The sequence below is a fragment of the Lycorma delicatula genome, chromosome 1 (assembly GCF_047948215.1).
Source record: "Lycorma delicatula isolate Av1 chromosome 1, ASM4794821v1, whole genome shotgun sequence".
NCBI classification, from domain to species: Eukaryota; Metazoa; Arthropoda; class Insecta; order Hemiptera; family Fulgoridae; genus Lycorma; species Lycorma delicatula.
Window position 1 is genome coordinate 127,625,484 of NC_134455.1, and position 18,088 is coordinate 127,643,571.

At 29.6% G+C, this 18,088-nt stretch overlaps 1 protein-coding gene across 3 annotated transcripts in view; it reads left to right on the forward strand.

Moving 5' to 3' along the window:
• The window catches only part of LOC142322059 (uncharacterized), a 47,623-nt gene extending 31,490 nt beyond the window's left edge, over window positions 1-16,133 (forward strand). For all 3 annotated transcript variants that reach the window (XM_075360697.1, XM_075360707.1, XM_075360716.1), the window contains 3 exons: window positions 9,413-9,646; window positions 11,923-12,096; window positions 13,402-16,133. In XM_075360697.1, coding sequence (XP_075216812.1) covers window positions 9,413-9,646; window positions 11,923-12,096; window positions 13,402-14,925 — 1,932 coding nt within the window. In that variant the 3' untranslated portion in view covers window positions 14,926-16,133. The remainder of the gene's footprint in view (window positions 1-9,412; window positions 9,647-11,922; window positions 12,097-13,401) is intronic.
• The last annotated feature ends 1,955 nt before the right edge of the window (window positions 16,134-18,088 follow it).

The following is an 18,088-nucleotide window of genomic DNA, read 5'->3' on the forward strand; positions in this document are numbered from 1 at the left end:
CAACTTTAGAGTTTTTGTAGATGTTTATGGCAAATAAAAAAGTTTCTTGTGTATTGTATTAATACACAAGAAACTTGTGTATTAACAAGTTATAACCTCTAAAAATCATGTAAAAACCTGTTAAAAGCGATACCATTTTGACCTGCCAAATAAGTGCTCTAAGGGGGTTCTTGTCTTCTTTGCCTTTTACATTTTTTATATTTAACCCCTATGTTGTTGAAGTTGACGTTTTCAATATTTTTAAAATAGTTTTTTTTTTATTATTATTATGTCCTAATTTAATAACTCAACCAATACCAGTAACCTAATACAATTTTGATTCAAAAATGCTTGTAAAATGATTTTTGTTTTTTTTAAATATATTGATTTATTACTAATCATTAATTAACCTCTGATTGTAAAAAGATTTTTACAATAAATAATAGTTCAATAATAACAGTAAAAAAAAAAAAATGAAAAAAATCACAAGTTATTTGTGAAATAACATTTTACGTACTTTTAAAATTTGTATACGTAATTTAATAGGTGTACAAGGAAGTCATGTGGTGCCCACATCAGATTTTTTTTTCTAATAAATAGGTTTGTTTATTGCATATCTTGTTGCAGTTAGCAGCTTAATCATACATAGATAGAGTAATCGTATGTAGCTTAATCATATTAGATAATTTGCTCTGCATATGATGTTAGCTCATGTTTCTTTTGTAATATCTTTTTTTTCTGAATAATTATTTAATATAGAAATGAAATTTTATTGACAATTGAAATCTATATTTAATTAAATATTAATTCACCAAATTATTTAAGAGAAACTGCACATGATTTTATAATAGTTTGTTTATAAACTATAATTTTTTCTTTTTGTATCCTGATATTTGTTGGTTCTAACCCCTTGTATTCAAGACCCTTCTGTATTGGATCCTGTTATAACTGCTCTCTAGCATTTTAAAATTCCTGCCCTGTATATCTTTCCTACTTTATGAAGGTTATTAATATATGGTGTTCAGTTCTATTTATTAAATAGATCCTGGATGTCAGTTAAAAAATGCTCTTCTAAAAGAGCTGATAAACGACCTAGAACCCAGAGTTTACTAGAACTGAATCAAGAAAGTTGTTGCACTAGTAGTGAAGTGGTTATAGTAATAGTAATGATGGTAGTAGTTATTAATAAGAAGAAGGTACATGAAACGAAGATGGGTGAAAAATGGGTGAGTGGTTGATTATGATAAAGATTGTTGGATCAGAAACTTAGGGTAAATGGCAGAAGAGAAAGATTTTAAAAAATATTCAGAGCTTTCAGGGAAAAAATAAAAATGTAGTTGCATGATTAGCTAATTATGAAAATAGAATGAGGCACAACAACTCTGTATTTAACGACCTAAATTATCAAATTGGTGAAGATATTCTTGAGGTGATACAGGATTTTTGTAAAAATGTATTGAAATCTATTGTCTGGATTAAAATAAATCAAATACATCCTCTTTGAGAGCAAAAAACAAATGAATGTGATGATGATAGTGTTACAGTATGTGTAAAATAAATATGTGTAAATAAATATCATAAAAGAATGGTGCGGTTTCAGTAATTCATAGGAAGATTGTAGGGAAATTTCTAGATGTTATATTGGTATCCCTGAAAGCCTCCAACCCAAAAGTTTGTTTATCAGCAGTTGTAACCACAACGTCAGTTCTTGTATTGTTGTTGCGGTGAGTTTAGTGAGTTACTATATTCTCGGATAAAGATAAAGCAAAGTGTGTTTTATTGATGGCTGAATTAAAATCCGTAATTTTAGTTCAACGTGCGTTTCGACATGAATTCGGAAGAGATCCACACACAAAAATAACGTAACACTTTGATTCAAACAATTCGAAGAAACTGGATCAGTTAAGAAACAGAAATCAACCGGCAGACCAAGAGTACCAGATGAAATGGTTGAACTAATTAGACAATCAGCAATTAGAAGTCCTGGGAAGTCCATCCCCCATCGAAGCGTCGAATTAGGTATCCCAAAATCAACAGTTCACAAAGTTTTACATAAACTGAAATTGAATTTTAAAAAACTGAAATTACACGCTTATAAAATACAGATACTGCAGGAATTGAAACCCGATGATGGTGTAAAATGTTACAATTTCGCTGTTGAAATGTTGGACAGAATAAGTGAAAACGAATCATTTTTAGATGATATAATTTTTACAGACGAAGCTACATTCCATGTGAATGGATGTGTTAACAGACACAATTCACGAATATGGGGCTCTGAAAACCCACACGCAATTATTGGGAAACAACGCGATTTGCCTAAAGTTAATGTTTGGTGTGGTGTGATGAAAAATCATGTAATAGGACCTTTCTTCTTTGCTGAAAAAACAATTAATGGAATTGTGTATCTTGACATGTTAACCAATTATTGCTTTCCTCAGCTGGATGAACTCGAAAACATTCATGAACTTCATTTCCAACAAGATGGTGCTCCCCCCCCCCCACACTTCAATGCATTGGTTACAGACGCTTTGAACGAAAAATTTGGAGATCGATGGATAGACCAGCAAGGACCCATACTTTGGCTCCAAGGAGTCGAGACCTGACACCTTGCGATTTTTTTCTTGTGGGGGTACATCAAAAGCTTTGTTTATACACAAAAAATTCGCGACCTAAACCACTTAAAAAACAGGATTAATGAAGCAATGACAACCATTAACGAAGAAATGTTAACTAATGTTTGGAGAGAAGTTGAGTATCGTTTGGACATTTGTCGAGCGACTAAGGGCGCACATATTGAAATTTATTAATTATGTAAAAAAATGTTTGAGACGACAAATTTGAAAAATAAAAAACATAAACTGTAAGTAATTCTGTTTTAATTTAAACCATGTTCAAAACTGCACCATTCTTTTATGATAACCCTGTATTACTATTTAGTTTTACTAAAACGTTGAAGAACATGGGTTATGTGGTACAAGAATACCAGAATAAAAATATATTCAAAACTGATAATATTGCCTAAGGAGCTTTATGTATGATGTGTTGGGTATGAAAAGGGTGCCAATAATTTTTGATGCTCTGATGACATTGGTGGTCTGAAAAAAACTTTTTACATAACATCAATGAAATTATATTTTTCTTATTGATTTTGCAACAGAAAATTAAAAGGTAATTGAAAAAACATGTTTAATTTTTTTATGCAAAATTGTACTTAACATACCATAAATGCGATAACATTTTCTTTTTTTCTTTTATGTGGAATCAAATATTTTTTTTACTAATTACTGGTAGTAGTCGCTCATCATTGTTTGGTCTGTCATATGTTTGTGGTCCTAATGTCCTGGTGAATCTATAGAGATTCTATAGTGATGAACAAGAATAGTCTTGTTCATCACTAACTGTGCTAAGATTTCCCAAACATCCCATGGGATGTCTGGTAAAAGTCATACCAACCCATGGTTTATTATGAAGAAGCTCTTGTAATAGGATTTTGTATTCTTTTTTGTTACCTAAAAATCCTTTTACCACTTTCACAAATGATTCCCATGTCACTAATTCCTTTTGATTAAGTTTTCCTTCCAAAACAAGGTCACAGATCACTTTTCTAATATTAGACCCAGCAATTTTACTCACTTTAAGTTACCATATTTATTTGAGTACCCTCCCGCTCCCGAATAAGCCTCGCACCACGATTTTCCAGACCAAAAATCTAAAAAAAAAAATTGAGTATATACTTGTATTTTAAAGTGCAACGGATATGATAAAAAAATATCTAAATACGAAAATATTCAGAAAGTAAAGCATTTAATTCTTTCATTTAAATTACAATATTAATATTACATTAATAATTAGTTACATAGTATGTACTAGTTTAGTTCAGAATCAGTAGCCTAGTAAAACAAAAAGAAAGTATCATGTTGAAAAGGATCATTTCAATACACTTTTTAATACGGGATTTTATTTTTAATTAATCAATGTCAATGTCTGCAGAAAAGTTACCGGTAGTCTCCATGTCGCTCTGCCAAAGGTGATCATCTTCACTACCATCAATTTCATTAGATATTCCGCATTTTTTAAAACTTTTCCTTAATTCCGTGGAAATACCTTCCCAAGCATCTTTTAATCTTTTATCCAAACACAAATCTGGTTAAAATCTGGGTGTTTGATTCTTCCTGTAGGCTTGAGAAAGAAATTTTCATCAGCCATCCATTTACTGTACAGTTGTTTTAATGCAGATTTGAACGGTTTATTAATGCAAACATCTAGTGGTTGCAATAGAGATGTCAATTCGCCTGGTATTATTACTTAGTCTGTAATGCCCTTTTTTAAAATGTCTTTCACTTTATCAGTCGTACACCCTTGATAAATATCCATTACCACCTAGCTTACCGGTATTTTTTTTATTAAGTAAATCTCCTGATCGCTTTTGCCATACACACCTGATCCGATCTAAAATTAAGGTTTTATCCATCCAACCTGATTCCTGTGCTCTGATAATAACTCCAGTTACCTGTATGGTAGGAAGAGTTTTTCTTTAAAAAACAATGTACGGAGGTAATTTTGATCCATCAGAAGTAATGCAAAGCATAACACTACACTTTATTTTTCATTACCACCAGTGCGAATTGTAACATTTTTTTCACCTTTTTTGTTTATGGTTTTGTCAAATGGCATTTCAAAATATATGGAGTTTGATCAGAATTTCCTATTTGAGAAGGCAAATAGCATTTATCTTTTCTAAGATTTATTATGTATTTGTGAAAATGTAATATTTTTTGTTCATAAGCATCTGGAAGTCGTTGAGAAATGGTCGTCTTTCGTCTTATTGACAATTCATTTTGTGCAAAAAATCCGTGTTATCCATCCACGGCTTGCTTTAAAATCAACTTTATTCAATGAATTAGTGATTTTATGAGCATACGATTGACACACTTCTGTCGTGACAGCATAACCGCATTTCCTTTTTTCCATAACAAAGTCATCCAATTTTTTTTCTATGTTTGTGTATTTTGGTTTTAAGCCACAAGAAGCCCTTTTATTACCAGTGCCTTTCACCAGAAGTTGTTCTTACACCAGTCTCGAATGCAGCTTTCATCTACGTCAAATTTTCTTCCTGCCACCCGATTTTCAATTTTTTCAGCCTCTTTTATAACGCGCAGTTTTTCATTTACTGTAAAATATCGTAGACGGTGTCCTTTTGTACTCATTTTAATGCAATTAAAATAAATCACCGTATTAAACTTTACAAGATAAACTAAACAGATAAAATGCATATAACCATCCACATATACAAACAGTACAATGACTATGGCGAATAGACAAAACGACGATGGGTAACTGATACTGTAACTGTAGTGTCATTAGAAACAGATGCAGCCTATGCAGAATGAATCAGTTTTATAAAAATGCAGCCTATGCAGAATGAATCAGTTTTATAAAAATGCAGCCTATGCAGAATGAATCAGTTTTATAAAAATACTGTAACTTCGTTCCTATCGATAATATGAACAGGATGTTAATAATTAAGGATGTATTCTGTATAAGCGGCATCCGGTATTGATAAATGAAAACCTAATGTAACTATATTTATGTGATTGAATTTAGGTACTTCTAAGAAAACATTTACTTTACATAAATTATCCTGGCTAAAGGCTGTTTCAAGTAAGCCCCGCACCCTTATTTTTTCTCTCCAGTTCCAAAAAAAAAGGGCTGGGGGTACTCGAATAATATGGTAATTTTCATTTAATTTTACAAAAAGTTCTCTTAAATGTTTAAAGCACCTACCTTCTTTATCCATAATCTTTACAGAATTTTTCATTAATTCTAATTTCATGTAAAGCAGAGGAAAAAGAATCTCCGCAGGTTTAACAAGAATGGTGTACAAGACATTTTGATCATCTGGTTTAAAATGTTCTCTTTGACCAGTCTTTTTTTTTATAAAAAAACTGGTCTTTTTTTATAAAAAAAAGACTCTGTTGTTCTACTATTCCAAAATATAAAAAGCAATATTTTTTTAATCCACTTAAAGGTCTAATAATGTAGTTATGATCTTCCCAAACTCCCACAAACTTTTCAGTTAAACTGTATACATAATTGCATTTAGAATGACAACCATGTTATCATATGTTTTTTCATCAAAACTAAATAGCCAACTGATATAAATGAATTCTAAAATGTTTCTGTTGTGGAATCAAACTGCTTTTAGGCTATATGAGGATAAATCAATAAAATGATGCCATTCTGTACATTTATGGTCTATTCCTATTTCAGTAATTAATCCATCAGTCTCATAACATGTACAAAAAGAATCCTTCATTTTTATAAGACACTGAAAAAAAAGTATTTCTTTTTCTGTGTTTAGACACTATAAGGACTCCAAATGGCTTAGACCTTCTGTTGCCAAAGTAGAGTCAGATTATAGCTTAGACAGTAAATGTGAGGAGTTTGATTTTTATCTTTATCCCCAGTTTTATTACCAAAATGCATAAAGAAGAGATTTTTCAGCCTTACATGGTAACTCTACCTTTTGACTAATAAAAAACATTTGCAAAAATAATAAAGCATGTAGTTAGTAAGTTCTGTGGTGCAAACGTGGCATTTTGAAAATAAACTATTCTTAAAAAAACCTATAGTGCACAAATGCTGTCTGTTTATTTTGAATAAACAGCCAGAAACAACATTCCAGTGTTCCCACCTCTACTAACCTGCAGAGTTGCCTACTGATGTAGTGAAAATACTAAATTATGGTAAAGGGGGGTGGCATTTAATGATACAAAAAATAAAAATTGATTTGCTAGGATTATTTCAAATTATTTAAATTATAAGCAAAATGAGTAATAAAAATGATAATTTGGTTTATACACTATTGACCAGTGTGATTGCTGGTCATATTTTGGTCATGGTTTTGTTCATGTAAACTTAAGTTGAGAAGCTAGTAGTGGGTACTAATGATGAAGTAGCCAAGTAGAAGAAAAGTAGGACGTAGTTGTTAAAAGATAGTAAGAAGGAAATTGGGTGATAGCAGATTATTGTGGTTATGAGAACATTGTGAGTAATTTTTTAGAAATGATTTGTTGTAGTAAAATTTTGTATTTTGCCTCCTGGTATGTGTAAATACTTTTGAAGTGTTATCTGGGAAGTAAGTAATCTTAGTTGGGAATTTCAGTAGCAAAATAGTGGAGTAGTGGATTCACTGGTGTTGCTGAATAGTAAGTAGAACGGGAAGCATGACTAGAAACATTAGGTATTCAAGAGAGTGTAGTATTGAATGAAAGGAAGAGAATGTAGGATGTTAAAGATCTGTAAACAGTTTTATCTAATTGTATTAAATGATCATACTAATAAAGGCATGGGGGTTTCTCAATAATTGATTATTGTTGTGTGTATCCATGTATAGATTAGAATAGAATATATATGATTTTTAGAGGATGTAAGGAATTTTTTCTGACTACATCCCAATAGAGGTAAATCTAAAAATTTTAACGAAAAATAGAAGATATAACAATAACAGGTTAAGTCCCCTTCCAAAGTATGTTTAATTAAAACTGAAATGTGTGAAGAATATAATTATAAGAAGTAATGGTATCAAGTGTTTGAAAAATGATGCAAATAAAGCTATAGATATTCTTGTAGAGATAGTGTATGAATCAATGAGAAATTCTTGAATTGCAGGCAGTAATTCAATTAAAAAATGGATGATTTGACTGGCGGGTATTACAGGGCAAGAAAATCATCGATCACTTATTTAAAAATAGATAGGCATGTATGGATTACAATAAAATTTACAAGCAATTATGTTAAAAAAGAAAATGTTTTACTACAGATCACTGAAAGAAACGTTTTAAAATGTTTAACATTCAAAAGATGCTTTGAAATTGATCAGTGTTATTAAACAAAACAAAAAATTAATTTATAGCTAAAATTGTGAAGGGTCAGTATGGGTTAATTATTTTAGTAGGGTTTTTCAGAAGGTATCCAAGCAGAGCAAGTCAGTTGTTCAATGGTGTACAGTGTAGATACTGGGTTGGATAGAGAAATTACAGTTATTGATTTAAAGATGGTACTAGAGAAAAGTCTGCTCTCTTAGAGAGATGTTTAACTTTGGAAATTCATTTCTTCCACTTACCATTATTTTTGTTTTAGCAATATTTAATGTTAATATTGTATTCTTCAATCAGTATCTTATCCACCTTATGTAGAAAATTGTTCAGGGCTTGTTCATTTTCTGTCATCGCAACATTATTAGTAAAGTGATATTGTATTGCCGACTTCTCAAAGTAAAATATGGTATTACTTTTGGTCTCATGATGGTAGTAGGGGGCGTGAAAATAGATTTTCTCCATGTTTTGAGGTATGAGGAGTACAAAAACACCATTCACTTAAATTGGGATATACTTATATATATTTATAGGCCTTTGTATAAACTTTTGTGACTCAGAAATCTCCAAAACTACTCACCAATTTTATTAAAATTCAGATGTGCTGTATATAGTATTGTATGTGAAGTTGTGCATGTGAAAATATGAAGATAGGTTGAGTCGTTCTTGAGTTGCTCAATTTAAGGTAAAAAAATTTGAATGAGGCAAGTTAGAAGCGTGGTTTGTTATGATGCTGCAATTGGAACATTACTGTTTCTTTATCTGCAGTATCTGTTGTTAGCAGTATTAAACCAAATTAAAAATATATTCAAATATTAAAACCAAATTAAATTAACAAAATATTTGTCTTCTTGTACAGAACTCCACAATATTCTTTTATCTGTTACTTAACCCTTAGGGCCAGCCCTGCTTTAATTTTGAACGCAGAACCATGGAAAAATCAGCGGTACTCATCCCTGCACTTCTTCCCCCATCTTTGTACAGATAAGTGACACAAATATTCTTGATGCTGTACCCCATTCTTGTTCGTTCTGAAAGAGTCTCCATGATGTTATTGGGGGTTAGCATACTGAATTCTCTCAGGCATGCTTCCCTATGCTGCAAAAGTCTTTCACATTGAAACACAATATGTTTTACTGTGTGTCCTCCTTTCCACGATAATCACACTTAGCAGAGTGTCTCAATGTCAAAGCAACCATGATCAGTCAGGAACTAGGTAGTCAGGAACTCATGCTGACGGTCCAGCCATCTCTGAAGGTTGAGGATCAGTCAGTGGGGGTCCATCTACTCTTTATTGACCGATTCTATCTCTCCTGCCACTTGAGAACAAGTGGTGCCTCCACTTCCGCCTTACTTACCCCCTGATATAGCGCCACACTCTTCAAACAATAGCTACTTCTTTCAAAATATTTTTAAACTAGATTTGAATAATTTTTCCCCTTTATTTATATCAGGAAAGTGAATATTTAGTTGACTAATAAAATTTTGTTGCAAATTTATTTAAATGTATTTTTTGTTATTTAATATTATAGTTTTTTACTATATTCTTTCAGATTGGAGTTGGTAGTGATTCGATATCAAGTAATGATAGAGTCACTGCAATCACTGTAAATAATTCAAGTAGCAGTGGAGGTGGTCGAAGTAGTAGCAGTAGTGGTGGTGTTGGTGCAGATGAAAATAAGAACGCAACACCACTTTTAAGTAAACCTAAATTATCAACTAGCAGTAACATGACTGCTTCTGGTGATCCTAACCCTCCTCCTCCAGTTAAGAAGCATAAAAACAAGGTAAAATTTTTTACAGCTGTTAATATTTTAAATTATTAAAAAAACCCTTACTGAACAGAAAATCACTTCTACTTAAATTTTGTCAAAATATGGAAAATAATTTGGTGATCTTACAACTATGTTATCACTATAAAACACATGAATAATTCCTATCATTCCATGTAGTAATAAAATTATTCTTTGAATTCACATAAGACATAATTAAACAAACAGTGATCTGTGTAAGTTGCTTCGATAGTCACTGTTATTTTTTTTTAAATGGGTAAGTATTCATGGTTACACAAATTTGTTATTGTTATTAATATGGTTATTTCTTTATTACTTGAAGTTGGTTTAAATGTTTGATCTGCAAATATATGAAAAGATTCAAATGAAGAATTTTATTGGTTAGTACATGTCCATCATCCTTATCAGTTCAAAATAAAAATGGTCACACTTTTCATTGACATCTTTATAAGACACTGAACTCTAGTTTAGGTATGATTTTCTGTCATGATCATTTCCATGGACATTTTCTGTCATGGCTCTTTTAAGTTCCTCAATCTTTGAGGAACTAAAGCCTGAGTAAGTAATGAAAGTTTTCTGTACCATAAGACATGGTAACTGTAGAAAATCACCTTCTGCAGTGGTAATAATTATGTAAGCCATGAATGCTCTTCCTTTTCTGTAAGTGGATCATCTGAAAGTGGATATTTTTCTGTATGTGCCATTAATATGTTCCAAAATAAATTTTGTTAATTTATAATTTTCTTCTTATAAAAAAAATGATTTACTCAATAAGAAAAAAATTACCATTTTAAATAATTTTGATTTAAAAAGAAACATGTAGAGAGAATATATTAAACTTATCTTGTACTTATGTCCTGGTTTGATCCTTTTATATTTGTGGAAAAATAATTTAACTTGATTAAAATATAATTAAAGAATTATGTATTAAAAAAATTTGTCTCCAATAAAAAAGCACGGTACATTGGTCTGTTTGTTTGCTGTATGTGCTCACATTTTTATTTTGATTGAAGTGCATGAACAATTTGTACTTCATGAATGATTATACTTCTTGATGAACAGTGTATCTAAAATTATATTTGTATTATGGGGATAAAAAGGAAAACATTGGGGTTAGACTTGTGTTAAAAATTCACAACTTAAAAACCTTATATATATATATGCGGAAGTTTGTCTGTTTGCAACAGCATCACGTGAGAACCAGCCAACAGATTGCTTTAAAATTTTTTAGGATACATTTTTGTTACCCCAGGGAAGGTTTAAGCAACATATCAAGGCCCTAACCACCTCGTAAGTGAATTTTTGAATTAAGATATTCATTAAAGAAAAAATATCCCTGTGGGAAATTCCCATTTTCCTTAGGGTGTTTGGACTGGAAAGTTTGAAATTTGGCATTCGTCTTGGTATCTTTTCCCTGTGGGAAATTCCCATTTCTCTCGTCCTGTTGGACTGGGAATTTTGAAATTCCACAGGGTTGCTAACATAATTAATTTTTACAATTTAAATATTAATTATTTTAATTAAATATTCAAATATTTCAAAAATTGGTTCTACATCAGCTGTTGTATCTCTACCCAAGCTATGTGAAGAAAGTTGTCCACATACTACTAATCTTGACTTCTTCGATTGCATACCCACTGAAATTTTATTTCTACGTAATAGTATATTTTCTTACATCGACATAGATAAACTTTTTCAGATGGTAATTTCATTTATGATTAAACTCATAATGCCTAATATGATGTGGAAGACCAAAAATGTAACAGAACTTTATGATAGTATTGGAAATTTAGGTTATTAATGTTATCTGCAAAATTTGAAATTTAACTGGAAGCAGTGTTACAGCTCGCTGTTTTTAATTCTTCTTTCATGAATATATCTCTAGACAGGTTTCAACTTAACTCCCTCCATTTTACTTTGTCCTAATGTTGATGATTATCCCATTAAAGTAAATATGATTTTATATGAAAATCAAATTGCAGATATCTTATTTAAAAACGATAAATATCTTCAGTGTAAAAGGTACATATCATATGTATATGTATTCATATTTATAAGTATATATTATGGACCAGAGGATTAAATGCATACAGATTAGCAAGAGTTACCCATATTAGTATGATTGTTGTATTTACTATTATAGTTAAAAATTATGAAGTACTAGTTTTTGTATCGTAAAGATTGATAATTCTAACTTTCCTTATTTATTAATAAGGTTGTATGGTGATAACATTATTTTAGAGTGCGTTTTCTTTTATTCTGTCTTATAGGAATCAAATAAAACAGAGGATTCAAAAGTTTCAAATTCATTTGCGGATTTGTTTGGTCCTCCAATTAAAAAATCCAAATTATCACCTACACCAAAATCATCATCTTCATCAAGTAAAACACAGTCTGAATCAAGTACAACTTCAGGGACTAAGCATTCATCATCTGATAAACAGGTATTTTTATTAATTTTGAATAATTCATTGTACAGTTCTTTCTGTACAATGAATTATTCAATAGCAAGCTGTTCAATAGCAATTATTCAATCGCAGGCTGTTCACTCAGATTTTAGTAAATTTAAATATCTTAATAATAGTAGAACATTCATTAAATAACTTGATATGATCTGTTTTCAGATTAGCAGCAATTTTGAAAAATAAATTAAAAATGAGTTTTATATTGAATATATACTTAACATATAAAAAAAGATGTTAAATTAAAACAACCAATAAGATTTAAATAAACAGAAAAACTGTACAGAAAAAAGTAGTACTTGTAATAAAAATTTATATGAGTAAACAAGGTAATTAATAAATTTAGGGTACCCCCTTTTTGCACTTGCACATACATACACATGTATGTACATATGCATGTAGATTAGCCAGCTGTTCTGTATTATATTGTATTATTTCCGTGATTGTTTAATAATAAAGGCAAGTTATGTACAACACAATCTAAATAATGATAATATCTGCCATTTTAGTACAGAACTTTATAAAATTTGTTTAATTAATGTAACATCCAGCTTTCACTCATTTTTCACAAAATTAAATTCAGTAATTCTTTTGTATGTGTATTAACTCTAAAAAAAAGTTGTTCATGTAATTTGTTTCCTCTATGAAATTTGTTCAATTTTTTTATTTGTTGTAATTATAGTTGTATAAATATTTTACATAGCTATTTTTATTTTGGTCAATATTTAATGATAAATTATTAGTTTGCCCAACTTTATTAAAAACTAAATTAGCTTTAAAACTGAGATTAAACACTTTACTATTATTGTTAATCCGGGTTTTCATTAAGATGGGATCTGGTTAAACACAGTTCTGCCATATATTTATGATGTATCTGAAATGTTTGATGTTATTGCCAGTTTAAGTTGATTGTAATGCTGTTTAGTGATCTTAATGACCTTGTTTTATTTGGTTTTCCCAAAGGAGAATTTCTATTACATCTGTTTTATCAATCCTAAATTTACTGTTAACAAGAGATTCTATCAAAACAAAAATAATTGTAACTTTATTACTTTTATCATTATTTTAACTTATGCTCTATATAATAGCTCAAAACTACTACTCTGACATGTCGTATGCTCTATATAATAGCTCAAAACTATTACTCTGACATGTCGTCAGTAATAATCCTAATTATTTATCGATCAATGTGTTAAATAGTCATATCCTTTATCAGAAAGAAAGTGGCATATTTTTGGTTCTAATTTAAATCTATCTTTTAATTTATATAAAAAAAATTTTTTTCAGGTAAATTCCAAACCAGCAAAGCACAGCCCTCATAAGGATAAAGAAAGGGAGAAAGAAAAAGACAGTGGAATAAAACGGGATAAAGATAAAGAGAACATCGGATCAAAAGAAAAAGAAAGAAGTAGAGATAAGGAAAAAAATAAAGATAAAGAAAAATCGAGTAAAAAATCATTGTCACCATCAGTGCAACAGTCAGCAACAAGCAATTCAAAAGCAACAAAAGAAGAACAAACATCTAGTACTAAATCTACTTCTAAATCATCATCTACAAGTGCCAGTCATGATGATGCTAAGGACGGTAAGGTAAGTTCAAAATCGAGCAGTACAAATAATGAAAGTTCAGTATCTAGTAAAAATGGGAAGAAACATAAAGAAAAAAAGAATAGAGAAGATAAGGATAAAAAGGATAGACATAGTAGTAAAGAACATGAGAGTAGTAGTAGTAGTAGTAAAAAAGAGGTCGTGGAAAAAACTGAAAAAGAAAGAGTCTCAGATAAAACTGAAAAAGTAAAAAGCAGTAGTGAAGTTGGTAAAGATTCTCTTAAAGAAAACGTGAAAAAATCGCCTAAAGTTACTAAAGAAGAGAAAGTTATTAAAGAAGAAAAAGTAAAAGAGAAAACTGAGAAAGATAAAAATGATGGTGACCACAGTAAAGAAAAGGATAAGCATAGGCATAAACATAAAAAGAAGGAAAAAAGTAAAAAAGATGATGTCAAAGAGAAAGATAGGGTTAAAGAAAAGAAAGTTGATAAACAACTGGTCAATGTAGAGCCTCCACCGCCAGCACCATCACCTCCACCACCTCCTCCTCCCACTACTGTTGTGGCAACTGTTAAAACAAGATCTCCTAGTCCACCACCACCGTCTCTTGCTCCAAAAGCAACTGCTAGGCCATTGAAAAAATTAATGGCTGAAATATCTGATAAGGAATCAGATTCAGAGCTTTCAATTCATCCTGATCCTGATGTCGATTCAGAAACAGATGTGCCTGTATCTACACAGACTCTCAATAAAGTAAAAATTGAAAAAGAAAAAGTTGAAGAACGAGCTGAAGAAAAAGATGTTAAAGAAGAAAAAGTACAAAAAAAGAAAGAAAAGAAGAGTTCAAAAGATCTTGATGAACCGACAGTGACAGCTAAGAAGAAGAAACGGAAAAGTAAGGAAAAAGAAGTCGGAGTAGTTAAAGAAGAGAAACCACATATTGTTAAAGATGAACCTGAGAATCTGGATCCTGATGAACAGCAATCTGAAGAAGTTGTTGAATTACCTGTAACTGTTAAAGAAGAATCTAGTAGATCACCGACACCAATTTCTAAATTCACTGCTGAATATGTAAGTGAATTACGAGATTTACAACATAAAATAATGACACTTGAAGATAATACTGAGTTGCAACGAGTGGTTCAAGTGATTGCTGAAACTGGTCGTTATGAAATTACTAAAAAAACATTTGATTTTGATCTCTGTGCATTAGATAGGAACACTGTTAAACGATTGCAGGACTTATTTTTTGCTGCTTCTTGACAGTAAAATGAGTTATGATAAACATTAATAAACAAAACTCAAACTGTGCTTTTAATTTTAATCAATGTAGCTTAAAGTGATGTATATATGTATATTTTACTACACTATATTTAACTCTGTTTTAAGAGATACAGTAAATATTATATAGGCCTATATTGTATAATTGTGTAACAATACTCTTTATCTACTCTTAATACATTAGTGCGTAATGTATTTATTGTACAAATGTTTTTTGTAGAAAATATATGAATATATGCATATATGTGTGTTTGTGTAGATGGGTGGGTGAGTAGTCTGGGATGTGAATTTTCTGCATTGTCTGTGGCAATCTTTTTGCAGTATTTACATGCAGTATAGTCTTGATAATTTTAAAAAATCATCGTGATTAAATACATTTTTCAGAGTAATAAGTAGTGTATTTATGTTTATATGTTACCGTAAAAGGTTTTTTAAATTTTTTTTCTGATATAAAATCTGGTTTGTAATTTCATCAACGTAGATAGAATTGTTTTGGTAATGTTAAAATATTATTTTATGATGAATTCTGTGATTTATTGTGTTCATTTTTAATGTAGGCGACACTGTATTCTGATACCGCCGTATGAATATCAATGCTTATCATGGTACATGTTGGTGTTTTTTTAATGTAAAAAAAAAAACAGATTACCACAGTTTTACTGAACTAAAAGACCCTCTCATTTGCTCTTTTTTTAAGAATAAATACAGAAAAATTACATTGTTATATATTTAATAGAAAATATAGGAAAATATTAATTCCAACAAACTTTAGAAAAATGTGATTAAATGATTTCTTGGTTAGGTGGTAAACTATATACTCCTTACAATCTGATTATGTTTCCACTTAGAATATAAATGGGAATTTCTGAAAGTTGAAGTGAGTAATAAGAATTAAGTGTGACCAGCTTAAGCCACATTTGTTTAACTGGTTCCTGTTCATCTCCAAAATTAAATATATGGTGGAACCATGCATGTTATTAGCATTTATCATGGGGTAGCTAGTAGGGTTTATTAATAACCATAACAGTAGATACTACATACTACTTAAAAAAGAAAAAGTTTGATTAAGTCTTGATATATTAATATTACACATGTAGTAATAGAAAATTAATGTTATAACTATTAGTTTAATTTATTTTAAAATAAAGGTTAAAAAAATAAATAAAAACCGTACTAAAGAAAATGCTTCATTAAAGAATACAGTAAAATTATCATTAATAGGTAGTACTGCATAGAAAGAATAATAATATTACTACTAATTTTTATAATTAGGATCACTATAATTAATTATTTTACTCATTTGAAATTATTGTAAGAAAATGGGTACATACATACAGTTAATTTTGTTACAAATACTTCTACCCTAATAGTATGCAACATTAATTTTAAAAACTAACAAACTGAAGAATTTTTGTCTTAAAATTTTATTTTTATATAAATAGTATTTTATAAATAATGTAATAGTACACAAAAATAGAATATTTTTGTTTTTATGAGTTAATTGTATTATACTGAACTGTTAAATATTCACCCAATTTAATTTTAACCCATCCATTTACTTTAATTAGTGTAGCTCACTGAGAATTCATACAAGCACTAACTTTTAGTGTCATAAACCTTTTTACTACGCTTCAGATGTATATCTCTTCAGAAAATAACAAACAGATTGACTGTTTTTAATAAGTCGAATAATTTAAAAAAGTTAGTGGCTCAGTAGTTTCCAAACTTCTCTACATGCAACATAGATTTTGAGTTCATTATTTTTCCTTGAAGACAGGAATTTTGAAAAAAAAGCAAGAATCTTACAAAAATTTAACTCTTTTTTTATTTTCCCTGAAAATATAATGAATTTTCTGAAAAGTGAATATGACTAGATAGCTAGCGAAATATTTTGTTGCCATTGGAATTTTAGTACTTCATAACAAAGCTATGACATGGTATCATGGCATGAATAAATAAGAACACATAATTGAATTTTTCTAGAATGTGTGTGATTTGTATATACCACAGATATAAAATGATGATTTCTTAGTATATTTTATTAAAAAATAATACTGTTTTATATCTATTTTCTCATTAATAAATAAACATGTTAAAAATTTAATTAATATACATCCATAATCCGTAAGTATTGAATATCTGAATAAAATTATGTATTCTTAAATTCATCTATACATGATCGCCTCCTGTTTTTTTTATTAAAGGATTATTAATGAATCATTCAATTAAATGATTATGATTATCATTTCTTTGCACACACTTTCCAAAAATTTATAAAGCTTGCTAACTAATTTATTTTTTTCTTATTGATAGTACTTCACAAATATCTTTTTCAACCAGTTCTTCTTGAGTTGCTTTAAATGTAAATAGAATGATTCATAAACATGTTTTCCAGTGAATTTTGCTTCTGCAGTTACATGTTTATTTATTACCATCCAATTTTTTTACTCATTTTTAATCATGTTTAGAGCATTTTCTTCTAAGCATTCATCTACAACTACAACTTAATTTATAACAGGAGGAAAATGATAATAGCTGAAATGCTGATTCAATTAATGGAATATTTTCAGGCTACATATATATATATATCCCCTATACGTCTAATCTCTTCCAGCCAGGTCTTTGAAGAAGTGACAATGTTATCCATGATTATAATAAATAGTGATCAGTATGTTTCCTTCAGTCATTTTTCATTAGAATTAACCAACTCCTCACTGAGGTTCTGAAAGTTAAAAGAATTATTTTCTTAAAAGAAACACATTATTTTCTCTAAAAATTTCTGTTTAAACTAATAGTTATTCAGTAAAACTGTGATTATTTTTACAATTTACTTTCTTAGTTGTTTTTTGTTAGTAATTAAATAATATGTTGTTCTGAAGACCATGTTCTGGATTTGTAATCTTATTAAAAAATGTTAAATTTATAATAGGAAGGTATCCAGTTATTTAATTTTTTCTTATTATCGGGTTTGCATTGCAATTATGATCAAAAATACTTTTTGAAAATTTATATTTTGTTATATATTATGTTCATATGATTTTGACACTGGTTGTATATATAAATGTACTACTTGTATATAAATTTAATAAAAATTTCAATTAGATTGTCAGTTCTCTCATATTCAGATTAGGGGGAGAATGAAGCA